Source organism: Nicotiana sylvestris, chromosome 7 (genome assembly GCF_000393655.2).
Source record: "Nicotiana sylvestris chromosome 7, ASM39365v2, whole genome shotgun sequence".
Lineage (NCBI taxonomy): Eukaryota > Viridiplantae > Streptophyta > Magnoliopsida > Solanales > Solanaceae > Nicotiana > Nicotiana sylvestris.
The window spans coordinates 8,162,609-8,178,262 of NC_091063.1; the positions used below are offsets into that span (position 1 = coordinate 8,162,609).

The 15,654-nt window shown below is 38.9% G+C and overlaps 1 protein-coding gene across 1 annotated transcript; it reads left to right on the top strand.

The window, feature by feature from the left end:
• The first annotated feature begins 11,909 nt into the window (after window positions 1–11,909).
• Window positions 11,910–12,770, top strand: LOC138872721 (uncharacterized). The gene has a single exon (XM_070151133.1). The coding sequence runs from the start codon at window positions 11,910–11,912 to the stop codon at window positions 12,768–12,770; it is 861 nt and encodes a 286-aa protein (XP_070007234.1).
• The last annotated feature ends 2,884 nt before the right edge of the window (window positions 12,771–15,654 follow it).

The following is a 15,654-nucleotide window of genomic DNA, read 5'->3' on the forward strand; positions in this document are numbered from 1 at the left end:
TGAGTTGAGTACAACATTTCATCCTCAGACGGACGGGCAGTCCGAGCAGACTATTTAGATTTTGGAGGATATGCTCCAAGCCTGTGTCATCGACTTTGGAGGCTCGTGGGATCAATTTTTCCCTTTAGCATAGTTTGCCTACAACAACAACTACCAGTCGAGTATTCAGATGGCTCCTTATGAGGCTTTATATGGTAGGAGGTGTCGGTCTCCGGTTGGATGGTTTGAGCCGGGAGAGGCTCGGTTGTTGGGAAAGGATCTGGTTCAGGAGGCCTTGGACAAGGTTAGGATCATTCAGGATAGGCTTCGTACAGCTCAGTCCAGGCAAAAGAGTTATGCAAACCGCAAGGTTCGAGATGTGGCTTTTATGGTCGGTGAGCGGGTATTGCTCCGAGTGTCGCCTATCAAGGGCGTGATGAGATTTGGGAAGAAGGGCAAACTTAGCCCTAGGTTCATTGGCCCGTTTGAGATTTTTGATCGAGTGGGAGGGGTGGCTTATAGACTTGCGTTGCCGCCGAGCTTATCAATAGTGCATCCAGTGTTTCATGTGTCCATGCTTCGGAAGTATCACGACGATCCATCCCACGTGTTAGATTTCAGCACTGTCCAATTGGACAAAGACTTATCTTATGAGGAGGAGCCGGTAGCTATTCTAGACCGGCAGGTTCGTCAGTTGAGATCGAAGAGTTTTCCTTCTGTTCATGTTCAGTGGAGAGGTCAGCCTCCTAAGGCATCGACCAAGGAGTCCGAGTCCGATATGCGGAGCCGTTATCCCCATCTTTTCCCCGACTCAGGTACTTCCTTCTTCTATCCGTTCGAGGACGAACAGTTGTTTTAGAGGTGAAGAATGTGATACTTGTGTTGCAATAAAATTCTACATTCCAAGGCTTTAAAAACCTCCCTTAGCACCACCTCAATTTACGTGCGCAGTCCGGGCGCATAGCCAGAAAGCTTAAATGTGAAAAATGATAAGTTTTGACTGTAAAATGAATAAATTTGACTTCGGTCAACGTTTTGGGTAAACAGACCTTGACCCGTGATTTGACGGTCCGTAGGAAATATGGGACTTGGGCGTATGCCCGGAATCAAATTTCAAGGTCCCAAGCCCGAGAAATGAATTTTTAAAGGAAATTATTTTCTGAAATTGTTTAAGGAAAATTGAAATGAATTTTGCTTAGAACATGATGGTACCGGGCCATTATTTTGGTTCCAGCACCCGATACATGTCTTATATATGATTTAAGACGCTTATGAGGAATTTGGTGAAAAATGGATATCATATGACGTGATTCGGACTTAAATCGTAAAGTTGATGTTTAAAGAAGTTTTGAGAAAATTTCATTGATCTCGAGATTTAATTTGATGTTCATGATGTTACTTTGACGATTTGATTGCACGAATAAGTCCGTAGGATATTTTTGAGGTTTTGTGTGCACTTGGTTTGGAGTTCTGAGGGCTCGGGTAAGTTTTGGGTAGGTTCTGGGACGTTTTAGGCTTAAAACCAGAAGTTAGAGGCCTCTGAACCCGCCAGTGCGGTCCGCGATCGGCCTTGTGCGGTTCACGGTGTAGGGCTATGCGGCCGCAGTCGACTTTGTGCGGTCCGCATAGGGCACTGGACTGCAGTACCCTCAGGAAGGCCTGTGCGGCCACAGTTCATTTTGTGCGGCCCGCACAGGGGGTCTGAGAGGGGTATAAATAGACGGGATTTTCAGTCATTGTGCATTTTTCAAAACCCAAAAACATAAGAGGCGATTTTTCAAACAACCTTTCTTCTCCAAATCAATTGTAAGTCGTTTTTAACTAGTTTTCTTCAATCATTAACATCTTTTAACATGATTTCAACTTGAAATCAATAATTTTCATTGGGGAAATTGGGTGTTTTGGGTAGAACCTAGGTTTTTAAAAAATTAGGGATTTGGACCTCGATTTGAGGTCCGATTTCAAAACAAATTACATATTTGAGCTCGTGGGGGAATGGATAATCGGGTTTTGGTTCGAAACTCGGGTTTTGACCACGTGGGCCTAGGGGCAATTTTGACTTTTTGGGTAAAACTTTGGAAAACTTATTTTCATGCATTCAAATTGATTCATTTAGTATTTATTGATGTATTAAGTAACTTGTGGCTAGATACGAGCGAATTGGCGGCGGAATCAAGGGGTAAAGCTATAATTGAAACTTGAGTTGTATTTGATGCATCGAGGTAAGTGTTTGGTCTAACGTTAGCTTGAGGGATTATGAGTTGTGTCATATTTGCTATATGTTAATTGGTGTCAAGCATGCCTGTGAGTCTTGTATTATAATTGTTTTGACTTCGTTGTGGTTTATTGCACTTCATATGTTATTATCACCATTGTTCCCTTGCCGGGATGTTTGTTTGATATTAAAAATCCCTTGCCAGGATGTTTGTTTTGATAGTATTGTTCCCTTGCCGGGATGTTGTTGAAATATCATTGTTCCCTTGCCGGGAAGTTGTTATATTGCTTTTGTTCCCATGTCGGTATTCCTTGTGATTATTATTGGCTTGTAACTGGGAGCGGGTGGTACGCCTACCACAAAATAAAATAAAATTGGTGTGGGTAGTATGCCTACCACAGGATAAAATGAAATGGGAGCGGGTGGTACGCCTACCACAAGATATGATGAAATGGGAGCGGGTGGTACGCCTACCACAAGATATGATGAAATGGGAGCGGGTGGTACGCCTACCACAAGATATAATAAAATGGGAGCGGGTGGTACGTCTGCCACGAGATAAAATGAAATAGGAGCGGGTGGCACGCCTGCCACGAGATACAGGAATCGGGATTGGGTTGCGCGCCTACAACAGGATGTAAAAAGAAAATAAAATTTGCCTTTGTTTTTCCTCATTCTTGTTAGTGGTTGATTTTGATTCCTTTATACTTCCCTTGATATTCTATTTTACCTGTTATTCCCCGAAACATGTTTCCCCCTCCTATCATTATTTGTTTATTTCTGTATTTCTTTTTTGTTGTATATATATATATATACATATATATATATATATATACATAAAATTGCACAAGTTTATCTGGTGTCTGGTCCTAGCCTCGTCACTATCTCGCCGGGGTTAGGTCAGGCACTTACCAGCACATGGGGTCAGTTGTGCTGATGCTGCACTCTGCATTTATGTGCAGATACCGGAGCAGCACTGGGTCAGCAACAGTAGCTTAGGAGCCAGTCTTCAGTTCACCGAGATTCCGAGGTAGTCTTGTAGGCGTTCGTAGGCCCAGCGTCTCTTCTGTCAGTTATTTTGTTTCGTTATCATTGTATCCGAGACAGACAGTGTTCCTTCTTTCAAACGTTTGTATATAGTAATCATAGATAGTCTGTGAATGTTGTGACACCAGTTTCTGGGTAGAGGCATATATTGATTTCCGTATTATTTTGGTTTATTTTGTTTAAGTCTTCTGCTTAATCTCATATTCCGCTATTATTTAAATGTTTATCACATGTTAAAGTAAGTTGTTAAAAAGATTAAAACAAAGAAGAAGAGAATTTTCTAAATTTCGCGGCTTGCTTAGCTTCTACAAGTAGGCGTCATCACGACTCCCGAGGGTGGAAAATATGGGTCTGACAACCGGGATAATTTAGTCCACGTACCAAAAGACCCCTTACTTCTATAGAATTTTTTTTTTCCAAATGTATAGTTATGTACTAGGATAGAGAAAGAAAGCCCAATTACAAAATGAAGGAAGAGCAGATTAATCCAAACATAAGAATTGAATCCAAACATTTGCAATAGCATTTTTAATCTGTTGAAAATAATTATTGTTGTATTTCTTATTGGTTAAGGAAATAAAACAGTTACATTTTGGTCGTGAAAAAATGACCGTCTTTTTTCATTTTTTTTTAATGAGATGATTAAGGACTTATAAGTGGAGTTTCTTACTTTATTGAGTTAGCTAAATAGGATCAACAATAATCATTTTTAGAAATTTACAGCTTTGTTAACATTAATTTTAAACTCAAACAAAAGTTTTAATATAATATTTATTTAATATTTCAAAAATTTATATTTATTGAGATAAAATACATGCACAACGTGCGTACCCTAAAACTAGTATATTGAATAAAAGAAATAGAAAAGTCTGATTCAACGTGTATAATCTATGTATACCCGCTAGGAAAAAGTGAATAATAAATCCGATGGCTATTTGGGTAAACACCCCTCCAAATTGTCGCTAAAAGTGCAAGTGGACATCTACTTGCATATGCTCTTATATCCAAATGGCCACATTTCTGGCTGTCTATTTCAATAAATATTCTATGGGCTACAACTTGGTAAAAGAAAGCTATTATCTACAACTTGTTTAGGGCACACAGAAAACAGAGAAAAAAAACACATGTTTGAACAGTAAAAGATTGTAATTTACTTGTTTTCATTTTCTGTTGTTGTCAAAAAAAGGATCAAATTAATAATTTTAAAATGTTTTCTCTCGTTTGCTAGATTTGCAACCTATTTCGAGCAATTCAAATATCATGATTTTTTCGTCCATATTCACAAAGTTATAAACAGACCACTGAAAATATTTTAATTAAATACCTTTTATCTATAAACGTTCTGACAAAAGGACTGAATGATCTACAAGCCACATTTGAAAGTACTGTACATAATTATATATGATGTCCTTATTTCAGTAATAATATAAACGTACTTGAGCTGATTTGCCTTTTAAAGAAAAGATTATATTAGAAAAATGTATTGAAATAACTATGTTACGTAGTAATTACTCATAATTGTACTGTGGAACTCAAAACATTAGGCATGGGACAATTTTGGATATTAATCATATTTCGAAATTCGCTGATCTGACTAATTTACATTTGCATCAATAGTGCCCATTGTGAGCACGTGATTTTCGCCATATATGAGAATTACTCCCAAAAATTCAAAATAAAATAATTTTTCTTTGTGTGCAATGTTTGTATTTTTGTGGTATTTTTGTATAATTATTTGTATTTTTGTCTGTGCATGTTTATTTGTTTAAATTAATAAAAATATAAAATATGTCGCATTTTCATTTAGTATTTATTTAAGTTTGTTTTACAAAAATGAGAAAATCATAAAAAAATAATGTACGTTGCATTTTTAGCATTTAACGTCTAAATTGTGCGATTTTATCGTTAATTGCTATTTAAATGTGCGATAATAGTTATTTGGAATTAATTAGTATTTTTTATAAGTTAATTTAGTTTATAAGTTAATTTAGAATTTTAGTTTTATTAATTAGGAAGTAAAAGAAAAGAGAGCAAGAATATAAAAGAAATCGGAATTAGGCCTCTTCTTCAATTTTGAACCACAGGCCCAAATATACCCAACCTTTCCCTACGATCCGGTCCATTTCAAACCGGGTCGACCCAGTCCATAACGCAACACCCCTATTTCCCTATCTTTCAAAAAAAAAAAAAACCTAAAATTGTATTTTCTCTTTCACTGTTGAAAATACCATCCGCCACCTCCCCTTACCTTCACCTTCTTCTTCCCCCTCACGACCACACACACACACACACACAACCATGGCTTCTTCTTCGCATAGCTACACAGCCATGTCAAGCTCCACCATCATCCGACAACACTTCTTTTCGCCCATGGCTGCCCAGTCGAGTTCGTCGTCGCCATTTTCTTCGAGCTCGAGCTAGAGCTTTAATGGCTGTTGCCTCTTCTTCTTTTTCATCGCACCCTCGAGCTCCATAGCCATCCTTGCTGCTTCATCATTGCATCGTCCCCAGTCTGCCATGGCTGAACGTCCACCATGACAACCCAGCTGCCTCGACGAGCTCCTGCGTTGCGTCTTCTTCTTCGTCGCTACTACTGCTCCATCGTGCTACTGCTGCGTCTTTTTCATCCTTCACTGCTGCTGCTGCGTTCTTCATCCTTCATTGCTGCGTCGCTGCTGCTCCATCGTGCTGCTACTGCCAGATTCACGTCGCCATGGACGCCACTACTTCTTCTTCGTCGAAACCCAGCTCCACCTCGTCGCTACTGCTGCTCCGTCACTGCTGCTGTCCGTTGCTTCCTTCTTCAAGTTCTTCGATGGTCCGTTCGGGGTCGTCTTCGGCGTCGAATTGTTTTGGTGCGATAATCGCTTCCGGACGGATTTGTTTTCATTCAAGTTCTTCGTCGTTCCGATCCGGTTAGTTGGTTTAAGTTTCCTTTCTGTCCGTAATTTGTTTGATATTTTTCGGATTTGAAATCAAATATGTTTGATATTAATTTCATGTTCATCGTTTTTTTTTTTGTCTTTCTTCAGTTTGTTTCATTCATTTTTCTTGTTTATTTTTAGGAAGAAATTGATTAGTTTAATTATAATGTTGTTAGATTTAAGTTGAAGATTCAATTAATTATTTTTCAGTTTATTTTATTAATTTAAAAGGATTTAATTTTAATATAGAAGAGTGTTAGTTTAAATCGCTTGAATCCGTTCTTTGTTGTTTAATTTAGATTTAATTCGTGTTCATTTTTTATGAAGTTCATTTTAATCCCGTGATTTAATGTGAGTTTATATTTTGGTTTTTAATTTTTTGATTTAGTTGAATCATGTATCTTTGTTGTAATTTTGTTGGATTTAATTTGAAGATCAATTGATTATTTGAGTTTAGTGATTTGAATATGTTTATTTATTTTGTTTAAGTTTAATTTGAATTTGAGCTCATGATTTGAATATACTTGTTTGTTATTGTTGTTGAATCTGAAAGTAGATTTGTTGTTTAAAGATTGTTCAATCAAAATAATTCCAGTTGTTTCTTTGTTGTTCATCATATAGTTTGAATTTGTTCATAAAATCTTATTAGGAATTGGTTATAGCTGCTATATTTTGGTTAGAATTGATTAGTTGAACTTGTTATAGCTGACGAGGTAGATTGGTAAATTACAGTGTTTTCAGGGTCAAAATGATAATTTCAGTAAGGTCAGAGGGGTATTTTTAGAATTAAAAATCTGAACAATTATTTATTTTGAGTGCTTTGCCCATTAAGATTAAATAATTTTTTTTATAATATTAAAATAGTACATGGTGGGGGACAAGACATAATGGTGGGGAATAATGCACTTGTTTAATATAAGCATGAGGAACAAGAAATAATGGTAGAGAATAATGCAATTGTTTAATATAAGCATGTGGAACAAGATATAATGGGAGAGGATAATGTATTTGTTTAATATAATGGGGGACAAAACATTAGGTAGTGGGATTAAAAAGGGATGAGTGGAAGATAGTGGGTTTTAATTTTTAAAAAAATGCTGAAAGATGGTAATAAATAGGGGACTTGGACAGATTTAAAAAAAGAAGAGAGAGATTAAAAGAGGGAGCTAAATATTGAAGAGAGAGAAAAATTCCGAAAATATAAAAACTTCAAAAAATACAAATAAAAACATTCTGGAAATTAAAAGAGTAGTATACAATTTAAATATTCTGATATACGGATTCAGAAATTAAGGGTTGAACAATTAATTAGTCTTTTAAATCTGAAAAGATTCCCTTGGCTTCTGTCCGTTGATTATTGTCGGTGTTTCTGGATTTTTATCTTGATTTCAAAATCTGTCACTGGTTTCTCACTGCTGGTTACTGGTTGCTGGGTGTTGCTGTTGTTGTATGCTACTGAATTTCTGCTGATCTCCCTTTTCTTTTGCTTCCAATATCAGGTACACGACTGTAATTCTAGCTATTGCAAGTTAATAATGTGGAAGCATGAATACATATGAAGAATGGAATTTTGAAGTGTTAATTTCGCTTTTTCTTTGTTCCTTTTATAGATTGTATTTAGGCTATTTCATGTATTACTGAATAATAATAGGAATAAGAGAAAATAACATAAGTTAGTCTTTAATGAATAGGTTTGGCAAAATGGGTTAATTCACTAGTTATGAAGGTTTTAAGATTATCAATAGTAGGTTAATCGTGAAACAAGTAGCTAAATTTAGCTAAGGCATGAATTTAAACTAAATTTCGTGAATTAGGCATTAAGGCATGATTTGAGTTCGAACAAGATTAGAAGAACATTTAAGTTTAATAAACTTTCTAATAAGTTTTAGTAATTATGGTTAAATCTAGTTTCAAATAGTTGCGAATAATTAATCTCAATAGTTTTTTTTATAACAATGCGAGTTTTAATTTAGCTATATTTGATTCTTTTGAATATTAGTTGTCAAATTTTTATTTTATTTATAATTTCGAAATTTTTTAAGTGAAATTCCTTTTCATCAATATTTGTATTAATCTAGCAATTAGTACACCATGCTTTCTTAAATAAAATAATAATAAAAAAAAACTCGTAATTAATTAGGATTTTCTTTCTCTATTTTAGAGACTAATTTTAATAGTAAAATGTAGTCGCTTTAAGATTTGTCCATTTAAAATAAGTGAGATGAGCCTCGCCTAGTAAAATGTATAGATTGCGGGGCCCTCACAAAATGTATGTATTAATTATTTAGAACATCGGAGTTGGCCGTCTAGTGAAATTTTACGGCCTTTCCCAAAACAACAATACGCTAGTCGCTCTAGGCGCGTCTTTAACAAATTATTTTCTTAAATATGGGTGTGCATTTATGTAACCCAAATCCAAATCTCAACGGAGTCAAAAGGTGTCGATAACCACAGGTGCATTGATTGTGACGTGGTTTGAAATACGTTTTCACAATGTTGCAATTCTCCGTAAAATAATAACAATAAATAAAAATAATAAAAGCGGCTAAAGGTTAAAATTTGCACATAAGTTCATAATTGTATAAAAATCAGATAATCAAGCCGAATATAACAGTTGAGCGACCGTGCTAGAACCACGGAACTCGGGAATGCCTAACACCTTCTCCCGGGTTAACAGAATTCCTTATCCGGATTTCTGGTTCGCAGACTGTAATACAGAGTCATTCTTTTCCTCGATTCGGGATTAAATTGGTGACTTGGGACACCCTAAATCTCCCAAGTGGCGACTCTGAAATAAATAAACAAATCCCGTTTCGATTGTCCTTTAATTGAAAAAACTCCTTCGCCCCTCGCGGGGACGGAAAAAGGAGGTGTGACAGCTCTGGCGACTCTGCTGGGGAACGAACCCAGAATCTCTGGTTCAGGGTTCAGAATTCGAGCTTAGATAAATTGTTGTATTTGATTGTATCTAATTTTCCTACATGTTTTATGCTGAATGTGCTAAATGTTACCGCTTTGATATTATCTGAATTGTATATAAACTGTGCCGACACCCTTCTCTCTTCACCTCCGGGGATGTGCTTACTGGTTGAGACTCCCTATTCTGTTAGTGTCATACCTTGAAATAAGAAAGAGGCCGGACAAGTTACTAAGCCGGATGGCCCTTTGGTTACCGGAAAGTTGCCCCCTCCTCGATTCGAGTTGTCCGCTCGGGTACACAGTCTAGAACACCGACTCAGATTTTGAACATAGAATAACATGACTTCATGCCGGATCCCTAGTAGGAACGATTATTTGCATCATGTTGCATTTGACTTAGGGGACTCAACACAGGGGTTGGGTCCGTCTAGGACTAGCAACCTGAAATGAAAAGACCATCATGCTGCATCCTGTTTACTTTATGCATTTATTTGCTTCAGACTTGCATGCTGACCGGCTTCGAAAAATCAGGAATATTGAAAAATTGTGAAAAAAGAGCGAAGTAACAGTGTAGAGAATTAATTGCCTATTTTAGAAAGAAAAAAAAAACAATACCCAAATACTGTCAAAATTCTTTTATTTCACTCAAAAAAAAAAGAGTCTTTTATTTTAAGTTTGGAAGAATATGTTTCATTTTGGTGAAACGAAAAAAGAAAAAAAAAGTCCTCACTTTGTCTTGTTTTCAAAAAAAAAAAAAAAAATAGTTTGTCTTGCCATGAAAAATGAAAATGAAAAATAGTCTTGTTTTTAAAATGGTTTTTTTATTTGTTTATGAAAATGCCAAAAATGAAAATAAAAAGAGTCGTGCGTTGAAGTCTTTAGAAAGTCTTTTTAATTGTTTTTTTTAAAAAAATTAATAATAAAAATAAAATGAAAAATAAAAATATTTTCTTTTAATTGCTTCCAAAAAGTCCGAAAATATTTTCATTATTCTTTCAAAATTGAAAAGAAAATTCAAAATTCAAAAATATTTTTAGAAGCATTTCTTTCATTGAAGGTAAAATTCGAAAAATATTTTCTTTCTTCTTTAGAAGTTTTTCTTTCGAAATTCAAAAAAAAAAAAAAATTAAAATCTTTTCTCTTTAGAAATCCTTCTTTGCAAAAATGCGTCATTTCTTCTTTATAAGTCCTTCCTTAAAAAAACAGTTTGTTTATTTACTTTATTCATGATCACCCGAACTACGCCGGTTTGATTCTCACAGGGTGTGAGATACGTAGGCAACCCTCATCGGGTCCAACCTCCCTTTTTGTGAAAAAATAGCCAAAAAGTATATTTTAATTTTCATTATAAATAAGTCGGATGATACCATATTTTGCAAAAATAGCCGAATGTTCCTAAGCGGGACGCCGGAAGGCTGACATTGCATAAACGACCATCTTTGGTCATCATTTTTTTTGATTTTTGACCGGTTGACTCTCGCAACCTTAAAATCTTCGTTCCCGAAGTGCTAAAAGGCCGCATTTGGAAACCGAGTCCATCGTTTTGAAAAAACAATCTTGGAAAAGAACATAGATAGTTTTATTTTGAGTCAAATAAAAGTTTTTCGGTGGCATAATCACCTTAATAAATGTGCAGGATGAGCACAATACAAAACGAAGCCTTTTCAATAATGACCAAGATCCCTTTTGAGTTGCGATTATGGTGGAATGACCTAGGCAAGGAAGGGCAAGACAAAGTAAAGAAGTATCTGAAAGATCTCCCGGATTTACTAGACATCCAACCTCGGGGTGATGTTATCAGATCATTGGTCACTTGCTGGGATTCAGCACACAATGTATTTCATTTCTCGGATTTTGAGCTCACCCCGACATTGGAAGAAATAGCGGGATACATCGGAAGTGATGAAGCTCCGTTAAGGTTCAAGTACTTGATTGCACCCAGAGCCGTCACTGTACATCGATTTTTGGATTTCCTAAAGATACCCCAAACATTTCACCATCCAGATTTTGCAAAAGGTTTCTGCAGTCTCTGCCTCATATATGCTAGATACGGCCACGTGGGCGGGTTCAATAAGCCAGACTTCAAACTATGCAGTAGAGATAACCGACAAAAGTGGGATGAACACATGCTGGTAGCTTTTATGATAGCTTTTTTGGGTCTTATAGTGTTCCCAAGGAAAGACGGAAACATTGATTTGAAAGTAGTTGGGGTCGTCAGTACCTTGCTCACCCAGGATAAAAGCACTCCGGCGCCTATGATTATGGCTGACAACTTCCGGGCTCTCACTGCTTGCCGAGCCGGGGGCGACTTTTTCGAGGGATGTAACCTATTGTTGCAAATATGGATGACCGATCATTTATGCCACCGCTCCCAGCTCTTGGGTTACGGTTCGCCCGAGAAGACTTGTATTGGAGAATTTTACACAAGAATCAAAGGGGTTAGTCTACCCGAGGGAGTCACAGCTTGGACGTCATTCTTCCGAACTCTCACTGCCAACCAAATCCAGTGGACGCTCAGATGGTTGCCTGTTGAGGAAATCATATACATGCCGGCAACCAGGCCCCACTTTCTGTTGATGGGACTTAAAAGCATCCAACCCTATGCACCGTATCGGGTTTTGAGGCAACTTGGGAGGTATCAAGTAGTGCCGAAAGATGAAGACTTGAGTACCCAAGTGGTTGAAATCAGTCCTGACGGTCGGTTCCCCGAAGAAGAAGTTCGCCAGATCTGGAGTGAGTGTCAACATTTGACGGCAAATACTTGTGTGTTGGATACGGCTAAAGGAGAAGTTTCCCCGGGGTATCACGCTTGGTTCAGAGGTGACATGTCCTGCGGGAGACCAGCTAAAAGACCTCATCTCAAAGATTTCGCTGAGTCATCCCAGGAGCAATGGAACTGGTTAGCAAAGGAAAAGGGTTATCGGGCGGAGATCGGTGAGTTGAAGCAACAGGTTGAAAGTCTGAAATTCAATAACAGTATGCAAGTTGCTGCGGATCGAGGCGAAAAGAATAGATTGGCCCAAGAAAATGAAGAACTTAGGGCCCAAATCCAGAAATTGAGAATGGCTCCTGATAAACAACCAAGGAGTCGATCAGATGAGCAGTTGATAAAAGGGCTGAAAAATGAAGTTAGGGAATGGCGGGATGGTTTAGAAAAGTCTGAGAACGTCATGGCAGAACTCAAAGCACAGTGGGGTACAAGAGCAGATAAGCGTCGCCGATACTTGAATCAATTGAAACGCGACCACGAGAAAACTGTTGCCAACATGAAGAGAAAGGTGGTTACACTTGAGGGTAAAGCAGTTAAGCAGGCTGAGGATTTCCAAATTGAAAGCGGACACTGTTACGACTTGTTGGCCCAAATGGAGGTAGAAGTGCGACAACTGAAGAATCAGCATATGCAGGATTCTCAGGCGTTAAAAACATGCAATGATCAGATAAAACGCCTGCTTATAGAAAAGAAGCGAGCAAGGGACAGGATTAGAGCTATTGCCCGCGCCATTTTTAGAAGATGTCGCGCTTGTGAAGACATGACCCATGATACTTTTGTCTCAGCAGTGCTAATCTATGTGAAACAGACCATGAATGAATTAGAGCAACTCAAAAGGGACTTGGAACCTAGGCCCACGGCAAGGCCGAACGATACCCCGCGGGCACCCATATTTGAAGCTTTAGAGTATGTGTAGTTCGTGTATGTATTTATTTATATTTTTTTTAGCCTATGGTTTGTCTGTCCATTGTCTTTTCGCATCAAAGTATTTCCGTAGTATTGGAACTTGTATCTGACCTTAGTTTGCGTTTGTTATTTTCTTTCTGCAAAAAGGATTTTAGTTTTTAATAGTTTGTTTTAAGTAATGAAAAATTGAAAATCTTTCTACATGAACTACGCTTGGTCTGATTCGTGCGGGGTCACGATACGTAGGCAATCTCTATAGGATTTGACCGTAATTAAAAAAGGAAAAAGAGAGAGAAGAAGAAAAGAGAGGTCCCTAAAACACTCGAAAGAGGCACAAATAAAATAAGCCGAAATGATGCATGCGGTCAGAGCAAAAGCATGTTAGAAATGGTTAACTGCCTAAGAACATTTCATCTCCCAACGTGCAATTACAATATCTGTTAAGACTCTAACACTGACAAGTTTGTTGTTTTTCCAATCAATATCAGTTAGTTTGTTAAAGCGTACTGGCACCATACCATTATCAAACAAGATCAAAAGGGCCCATACCAGAAAGCATGACTGGTTCAGACAACAGTGTTGAGTCGGAAAAGACGGCAAATCAGATATTGAAGGAAGCCATGGAAAAAATGGAAAAGATGAGGTTGGAAATGAATGAAATGCAGATAGCCTTAGTTAGAGCCCAAAAGGGGCATGAACTACCTGTTACTCCTACTCTCCAACTAGGACACACGTCAGAATACCCCTCTCCTGGTCCTTCAACGAGTTTCCCAAGCCATCACTACTATCAGGGAAGAGAGGCCTATGATCCCCAAGCTCCACCACCCAGTCAAAACCCTCCTCCACCAAATGTTCCCGTCTTTGTGGCACCTGCCCCAGCCCCATTGCACAGATCGTCTAGTGAGCCATTGTTTCAGGCTCACAATACACAATATTACCCCCTAAACTCACATTCAAAGCACCCGAGCCACATACCTATAATTCCCACTTTGAGGTCCTGGCGAAGATTGAAAAGCCGACTAAGAGCCCAGAGCAGGATGAGGTGATGCGGAAATTTAAAAGCCTGGAGCAGTCCTTCAGGAACATGCACAGGTTAGGCAACCAGGTCAGTATGGCTTACAAGGATCTATGCCCTTTCCCTAACGTCCAATTACCAGCAGGGTTCAAGATGCCCAAATTCGATTTATATGAAAGGCATGGAGATCCTATGGCACATCTACGGGGCTTTTGTAGCAAGATGAGCGGAGCGGGGGGCAAAGATGAGCTACTGATAGCTTACTTTGGCCAGAGTTTGAGCGGGTCGGCATTAGAGTGGTATACATGACAAGATCCGAGCAGGTGGTACACCTGGGATGATCTGGCACAGGCTTTCGCAGGACACTTCCAATACAACCTTGAGATAGTCCCAAACCACCTCACATTGCTAAAGCTTGAGAAGAAACCCGGAGAGAGCTTCCGGGAATTTGGGTTCCGATGGAGAGACCAGGAAGCCAGAGTTGATCCTCCAATGAGGGAAAATGAAATGGTGGACTATTTTCTACAAACTCTAGAGCCAACGTACTTTGGTCACCTGGTGACGCAGTTGGCAAATCCTTCAATGAAGTGGTGAAGATGGGAAGTATGATAGAAGAGGGACTTAAGTCCAATAAGATCCTGAGTTACTCAGCAGTTAAGGCAACGACTCAGGCCATTCAAAGCAGCACGGGAGGTGCGCTCGGAAAGAAAAGAAGAGAAGAGGTCACGACAATAGAGGCCGGCAATTGGTCCAGATCTAGAGGTCCTTCCCCTCGTTACCAACCCAGACCCCATCATCTAAACTACCCACACATTCCAAATTACCCTCCACAACCCTACTACCCACCAAAAGAACAACATTTTTCCGTCCATCAAGCCCAGACATATACTCAACCTCTGGCTTGCCCACAATGGCGCACGCCAGCTCACCACAATACATACCCACCTCCACATAATACCTACCCACCACCACAAAACACCTATCCACCGCCAAGAGCCTACAGGAACCCTCTAGGGATGGGTTTCAGGGGAAATCCGGCCTCCAGAAATGAAAGACTGCAGAGGCAAAGAACCTTTACCGAGTTGGGAGAAACTTATACTGCCTTGTTCCACAAATTAAGGCAGTTGGGTTTATTAAATCCTGTTGAGCCTAGGTTGCCAAATCCCTTACCCCCAAATATGGATCACTCGGTAAGATGTGAATATTGTTCAGGTACTCCCGGACATGATATCGAGAAATGTTGGAGGCTGAAACATGCAATACAAGATCATATTGATACCAACAAGATCGAGGTACAGGCACCGGAGGCACCCAACATTAACCAGAACCCATTGCCAAAGCACCACGAAGCCCACATGATCGAGCTTGTGCACGAAGGAGGGGAGCAAAAGAAACTCTCACAGACAGTGATGATGATCCGTGCCACTCCGAAAGAAAAATTGACCGGTGGGGAAGTAGGGGTACAGTTGAAGGGGGAAGATGTCAAGCCAGTGGTGATATTAGGGAAGAATCCATCCACCGCTACAAAGAAACCAGAGCTAGCCAAGTTGGTAGTATCGGGAGCATCATCTGCACCCGTAGTTGTTGTGAAAGGGGTCTACAGGGAACCGGTCATCATAAAGCCGGTAGTCCAATTTACAATGATTGATAGCAAGGCTGTGCCTTGGAAGTATGAAAAGGCAGTGGTAATGTACAAGGGAAAGCAAGTGGAGGAAGATAGTTGTGAGGCGCAGGGACTGACTCGGTCGGGACAGTGTTTTGCCCTCGTGGAGTTAAGTAGGTCCAACCCGGCAGTAACAAATAAACCCGTATCAGAAGAAGAGGCGGAGGAGTTCCTGAAAAAGATGAAAGTGCAGGATTACTCCGTTGTTGAACAATT